The 7,114-nt window shown below is 38.1% G+C and overlaps 1 protein-coding gene across 9 annotated transcripts in view; it reads left to right on the forward strand.

Moving 5' to 3' along the window:
- The first annotated feature begins 349 nt into the window (after positions 1–349).
- ect2 (epithelial cell transforming 2) overlaps positions 350–7,114 on the forward strand; it is a 58,467-nt gene continuing 51,702 nt past the window's right edge. For 5 of the 9 annotated variants that reach the window (XM_020585857.1, XM_020585858.1, XM_020585850.1 and 2 more), the window contains exons 1-3: positions 351–720; positions 1,427–1,592; positions 4,131–4,210. In XM_020585857.1, the coding sequence (XP_020441513.1) occupies positions 1,460–1,592; positions 4,131–4,210 (213 nt within the window). In that variant the 5' untranslated portion in view covers positions 351–720; positions 1,427–1,459. Of the gene's footprint in view, positions 721–1,426; positions 1,593–4,130; positions 4,211–7,114 lie in introns of all 9 variants that reach the window. The other 4 variants (XM_020585854.1, XM_020585851.1, XM_020585852.1 and 1 more) reach the window with 4 other exon arrangements.

A 7,114-nucleotide genomic window follows, 5' to 3' on the forward strand; every position in this document is an offset into this window, starting at 1 on the left:
CAATAATAATAACTGCCAGGAAAACATAGTGTGGATGCTTTACAGCATCCACACTATGTTTCCCTGGCTTTACAGCATCCACACAACAATAAAGACCAGGATAACATAGTATGGATGGTGAATCAGCATCCATACAATAAATAAAGAACAGAAGAGCACTGTATGGATGCATTACATCATCCACTCAATTATTTTTTCTGGTAATTTTTTTTAATTTCAGAAAGCAACTAAATATTCCGACAGTCCCTAATGGACACAGGTCTCTGAAGCGCACGAAGTTCGTGTCAAGGTTTGAATGATCAGACCAATCAGCGGCCTCGTCGGGCGGAAGTCACTGGCTCTCCGTCAATCTTGTCCAATCAGCGCGCGGCACCGTTGTTTGCCTTGCTTTTTGAATTAAGCTCAAACAGCAAGAGGATAATTTCTTGGAAACAACAGAAAGTAGTTTGCTAACCCACTAAAGCAGCTACGTTCCGACAATTGGTGTTATTTTCACGTGTAAAGCTGAACGTGCGCTGACACTAGACATGAGATTTAACGGAGAGATGTTATAGATTTTTTTGAAGAGTGTTTTGGACCGAAGACGGGGCCTTGCTTACTAGCTAACGCCAGTTAAGTGAGTTTAACGTTATTCAGTTTAGCTGTTCAAAAGTCAGATTAGTTTCGATAGCTTCTTTTTCTGTTATTCGTTTAATTAAGGAACCCGCCACCAAACAGTTGGTAAGTGTGGTCTGCTATGACTTTATTTTTATTTTGCTGTTACATATGCAAAGTAGTTAAGCTTTGTTTCGTAACTTACCGCACTATGCATTAACGTTAGTGATGGTAGGCAAAGGGCGTTTGGTGTCAAACTGAAAATACCTAGCTAGCTTTAAAACAAAGTCGAACGTATCGTTTAAGTAAATTCTGCAGTTGGCCAAATTATTGGAGACATTTTGAGTTTTATAATCTACAAAGCAGGACACAAGGAAAACTTACGTAATTGCTGTTTAGTTTGGAAAAGAGGTGTCTTTCGTTGCTTGCTTTACCACTAGATTGTGCTTGTCCTCTGTTTTAACCATAAATATTGATGTTTTTTGTCAACACTGAGGCAATTTAACTGCACTGACGAGTAACATAATTTAAGTAATTTAACATTATGTTAAGCCTCCCAGTCGCTGTTGTAATGTAAACTAAACACGGAAAGTTTTAGCATAAAAATTTGGTTTTGCCTACTTTTACCAAAGTTATCATGCGTCACAAAAGGTTGCTTTTTTCCAGAGGAACTGTAAGACTCAAGCATGCCAATAGTTTATCTCTTTCCTTTACTTTGAAAGTCACCGTTCTCTTTGTCTTCCTTTATTCCATAGCTTATTTTCTCACTCCTCCAAGCCAGACTGTTTTCCCTCTGAGTCTGTCTTTGTGCATTCTCTGTAACTTTTGATAGTTTGGACAGTTGGTGCCTCCTCAGGTTCCTGCCATGGCTGACAGCAGCATAGTGACTTTAGGGACGGCTCGGAGTCTGTTGGTGGATTCTTCGGTCTATGACTCCAGGATTGCTGAAACCACTAAGGACCATGCGTTTCTGAGCATGGCATTCGAAGATGGAGAAGGTCAGTCTGCAGGGGTCACATTTTAGTTTTTCCCTCTGTCCTCATATCTGTAAATATCTCCAAACAGCCAAAACAAACTGCTGCTGCTGCTGTTGTTGTTAGGAAATGCAGCAACAACACATCACCATAAATTACAGTGTAGACAATTCCTCAATATTGTGTGAAAATCAATATTCCCTCTATGTGTACCAGCCAAAAAACTATTACTCCAGCAGAAAGAAACGGCAATACTGCAGATTCTAAAATGTTGTGGGAAAAAAAGAGCACTAAACTCTGAAAAAGGTCTTTGGCACCATAAACTGATCCTCAATATCTGCAGTACATTTCTGCTTCAGCTTACACTCATTTGCCAGTTTATTGGGTACACAAAACTAGTTACATTTACAGTTATATTCAGTCCTACCTGCATGAAAGCTTTAATGTTCAGTTTGTGTTGGAACAGTTTTCAGTTTAGTCCTTTAAGCTGTAGGCTGTGGTTTATACAGGCTTTAGTATGTGGTGCTTCTAAGTTGGTGTTTGCACTGCACAGTGAAAAGCATGCAGTCGGCCTGAAACTGCATTATTTTTAGTTGGGTGAACCTCAGGCTTTGATCTTTTTGGTCTGGCTGGGGAGTCTCCCAGTGGTAGTTTTCATGGGGTTCACTGCTGCATTCAAGGGGGGAAAATAAGTTGAAAGGTGTGTACATATATACAGCATATATTTATTAAAGTAAAGAAATTAGAATTTGTAAAAAATTACAAAGTTTTATTTTTGAATTATAGTTGGTTGACCAGGGCTTAACTGTGCCTCTGAAATATTTAAAATCTTTGATTGGTTTTGTTAATTTTTTGAACCTAAATGTCAATGTTCATGCTGAGTGTTTTTAGACTCATGCCACTCAGCAGATGGAGCTCCATTCTATCAAATGTGTGTCCACCACATTAACTCCTAGACCAAGCTTCTTTTGTTTTTTTTCTCCTGCTTTAGGTCTATTTTCTCTGGCACATTTAGTGAAGTGTAACCTTCACAAATAGCTGTTTAGTTTTCTGTTGAAAATGTTTTTGCTGCTATCTGTACTGTTCAGACTCCTGATGTAACTCTGGGCTGTTTGGTTTCACTTTGCCACTTTGCCTCACCCTCTGTAGCGAGTTAGGAAAAAAAATCAATAAAATCAGAGAATGAGTCCATACCATACATAAAAATCTGCTGATTTCTTCCAGAGAAGATATATGAAAACATTTTTTGCCCTCTACATTTCTGTTGTTGTTCAGCCTGATGAAGACAGATTGTTCTTCATCAGGAGATGCTCACAGACAGACGTTGAACGACCTACCCATGTCTGTTGAGTTAAGCACAGGAGACCAGTGAATTGTGGAGGACTTAATTTATGGCAGTCATAAAAAAAAAACAGATAACTGTCACTGAGAAATAACTATCTTATATTAATCTATATAATTAATTTTGAGAAGGAAAATGGATTAGGGATGGAAGATAGAGCTCAGGAGAGAGGAGGTAAAGGGAAGAATGTTCAGGGGAGAGGAGAGGGCAGACCCATATGGCAGCCCCACATCAGGCCTGTATGTTGTCAATTTAAGTAGCTCACAATTTAAATATTGCGTCACATGCAGCTGACTTTATTGATTTTTTTTAAATGTGCATAAATACTGTATGTTCCTGTCACTCTTTTGCATTTGAATACTGATGTTAATGCGGTTGAACTCATCACTAGGAGAAGTGTGTATATATACTGTATGTGGGTTTTAAAGAAAGAATGAATAATCTCATAAACTGGCACAATTCTTGCTCATGTACAGCTCTATTGGGAATCTATTCATCAAAAACAGGAAACACGGAGTATGTCATGCCGATTCCACCTCACATTTACCACTAAATAGCTACATTATTGGGACAATTTTAATTATTAAGTATTTGGGGGAAAAGTATCACTCTCAAAATCATTGCATCCAAAAGCTGAGTAATGCTTAGTGATGACTGCTGCGTAGCAGTATGATAAACTGCTGGTAAAGATGGGTTTATTATTGATGTAAGAAGTTAACAGGTTCTGTATTTGAGCATTGCATTTCATCCATCGATACTACAATCGCAGCAATACAGTGATGGATCATGTGCTGTTCAAACACTGTTAATAAACTGGCAGCTGGGCAGTTTTTTCTTTTTACTTTGCTCTCATAACAGACTGAGTGTTAAAGAGTTTGCTGTCTCTGGTGTTTGGATAAAATAACAATTTACTTTTTAAAGCTCAAAGGTGTTTCAGTACTTTGGTAGCAGTAGATAGCATGCTGTTTCCAAATACAATAAGGACAGCTTTTATGTGGAAATTGAAATAAGCTTTTTGTTCTCCTAAAGGGAGCATGCTGTATGTTGGCCACATTGAAATTCCCCTCAATCAGTAATATGCTGCAGTGTTATTGTCTGACTTTGTTTCCTGACTTACATCACCACCCTTACTCCTTCATCTGTCTCTTTCCCAGTTCTTTGTTTCTCATTCCTAGTTTCTTTTTTTCTTCGCATTCACTGTCACTCTTCCTCTCTCTTAGATATGCTGCCGAAAGTGCAGACAAGGGTCGTTCTGGTGGGAGAAGCTGGCAGAAATGGAGCACTGGTGAAAGCGCTGCAGGTATATCATTCCTCTGTTCACCCTGAAGGTCCTTTGTGTTCCACTGGCTTCAGTTTTCGTGACAGGCCTCCACAAACTGAGACTGTCAAAATAGCTGCTTGTTGTTTGATAAGTAGGACATGGAAACAATGTTTTGAAGGACAATGCTGATCCTTCTTGGTTAAAACTGTCAGTTGATAAGTGGGGAGTTTTTGTTATTTTGTCCAATTTTTTTTTTTTTTTTTTTTTTGTTAATTGGTGTGTTTTGTTCAATAAAAACAGTAAGGAAATAATTAATTTGGTGGAAATAATTAACCCAGTGGACATGGGTTAATTATGGTTTGGGTTCTATGTAAACAGTGTACCTTTTAAAGCACAAAGATACAGAAACTATAGAGCTAAAATACACAAGTATTTATTTATCATTAGTCATATTATCATTGCAATATTGAAGAGTGTTATCACATATGTTCCTCATATCATGCAGGCCTGGTTTTCAGAGGGCTTAGGCCCGCTCTAGGTTGAAGGGGCTGTGGTGGCTGGTAGGGGTGTGCAATACTGACAAAAATGATATTTTTGGGAAAAATGTCTTCTATTGTACTAGGCCACTCTTGTTAATAGCATATTAATTGTTGCTTACTATTGATATTAAGGGAAATAACACATTTCATATACTGATTCACTTAAAACTGAGGCATACACAAACATTGACATCACTTTTACAGTGTGATTCTTAGTTTTCTGAGTGTATTTTTGTGCTGTTACCTTGGCTGGTTTAGTCCTGTGGGGTGCTCTTTGTAACGAGTTAGCTGGGTAATTTTGTTGATAATTTCACATTATTCTGGATTTGTTGGTTCTTCAAAAGTCATGCGGGACTGTCTTAGCAGCATGCCTGTAATCTTCAGCGTGCTTTGGAGCAGGTTACCTCTCATGCTTCAGTGTAAACAAGATAACTTCACAGATTAAAGTGTCTCGGAGCAGGAAGGCGGTATTGAGAGATCAACAGAACCCTTTCTTAATCAAATGGTACCGTTTCAGTCAGGAGGAAATAATTTAGTGAGATGGATTGGTAGCGCCTCATATTAAGGGCAGACAAAGATAACTGTGCTCTTCCAACCACACATTCAGTGTGCACTGACCTGAGATTTATCACGAGACAGTTTTTTATAGGGTTGTGGAAAATTTAATAAGCAACCCAATTTTTTGAGCAATTTGAAAAGTGTACCTGGTTCTGGAACTATTCCTGAGTTTTTATAGTTTGCCTTCTTCTTTCCTTCTTACTTAAAAACAAAGAATCTAAAGCTTTGCTGTGGCCAAGTTTTAACTTTAACAGACTTTATTAATGTATATAGGCTGCTTCAGAAAGGATTCCCACCCCTACATTTTATGCACATTTTACTGCTGTAAATTTATATTGAAGCTGAAAATCCTTTCTGATATGACTGTATCTATGTGGAATTCATATCAGCTGAGAGTTTGACATATTTTAACAACTGCATGAAGTAATGCCATGGGTTGATGTGAACAGTAAGACGGTTTAATTGATAAGAAACGGATCTATTTTGATCAAAAGGACATACAGGTATCAACTAGTGGGATGCAGAAAGTGGGCTGTTCCTCTGGAATGGTCTCCTTGTTTGAAATTGGATTGTCTTCAAAAAAACGTTGTAGATGTTTGAGCTGTTCTGTCCAAAGCAGCTGAGCTAATCACAGGAGTATTTTTGACATGTAGTTTTATTTTTTTAGGGCTGGGCTGAATAATTTGGATATTCATTCTTTGGATGGGTAACTGGTTTTCAATTTCAGTAATTTCATGAAACTTCAATGCACTTTGAGTCCAGTGAAGACCATTAAGTCATTTTTGGCGACACTAGGCTACCCTAAGAGTGAATGTTTTTGTAGTATCTCTCTTCGGTGTTGCATTTTGTAGTTGGTCCTGCGCTGTTGTCTTGTATAGTCATGGTTATGTCTCAATGAGGCCTCAAGCACAGCCTGCACTTCTGCCTCACCCAGTGTCATCTGTGACACGTTCTGATTTCATTACACATCTGACTTGATATTTTGAATATGTTTTTTTTTTACACATGTTTAGATATTTTATTTGAGACTTTATTCCTAAACAGTTGTCTTTTATTGCACATGCATACACAGTTTATAATGCAAATAGACAGGCATGCTTCTTATCACTTACTGAATGTTTTTTAATTACCACTTGATTTATCTCCACTTGAAGACGTGTTTGGCTTACAAAATAAACAGCTCTATTTTTTTTTAAGAATTTGTCACTGTCAAGAATGAGTGTTGTATGTTTATTTCTCCATTTTCTCTCTCTTACACACCTGTCTGTGGAGATGAGGCCTGCTAACACTGTGGTCTGGATGTTACATTTGCAGCCTGTAGAGCCTTCACAACCCATAGCATAGAAATTAGTGACTTGAGATCATTCTGGCTATGGCTGCTGTGTTTATCCAACCATTCTCTCCTCCCTGCCTGTCATATCAGTCCAGCAGCAATTACCAGCTCACTACAGAGCTTCGAGGGCATTTTTTGTGAAGTGCTTACATGTGCAGTTGACATCCATTTGACGTGATCTGAATGCATCATTATTGTTCTTTTTATGTATGCCTGGGCATTGCAGGTGACATGGTACGCTGGCAAAGATGGTGAGGATGAGGACTGCCAAACAAACATAGGTATAAACTGTGATGTACCTAAAATGTGTAAAAACATTTGGCTTTGCTAATATGTTAATGAGGAAGGGAGTATATTCAATAAATTTATTAGATCCCAAGGATATGTATAATGGTGAGCAACACTGTTAAAGTTAATGATTCCATATGCTCCAAACATTCCGAGTGTCCCCCTAAACTTTAAAATTGTGGTGGAAAGTCAGCGGAAATAAGGGCTGCAGGATTGTTTTTCGAT

Source organism: Monopterus albus, unplaced genomic scaffold (assembly GCF_001952655.1).
Source record: "Monopterus albus unplaced genomic scaffold, M_albus_1.0 scaffold382.1, whole genome shotgun sequence".
Lineage (NCBI taxonomy): Eukaryota > Metazoa > Chordata > Actinopteri > Synbranchiformes > Synbranchidae > Monopterus > Monopterus albus.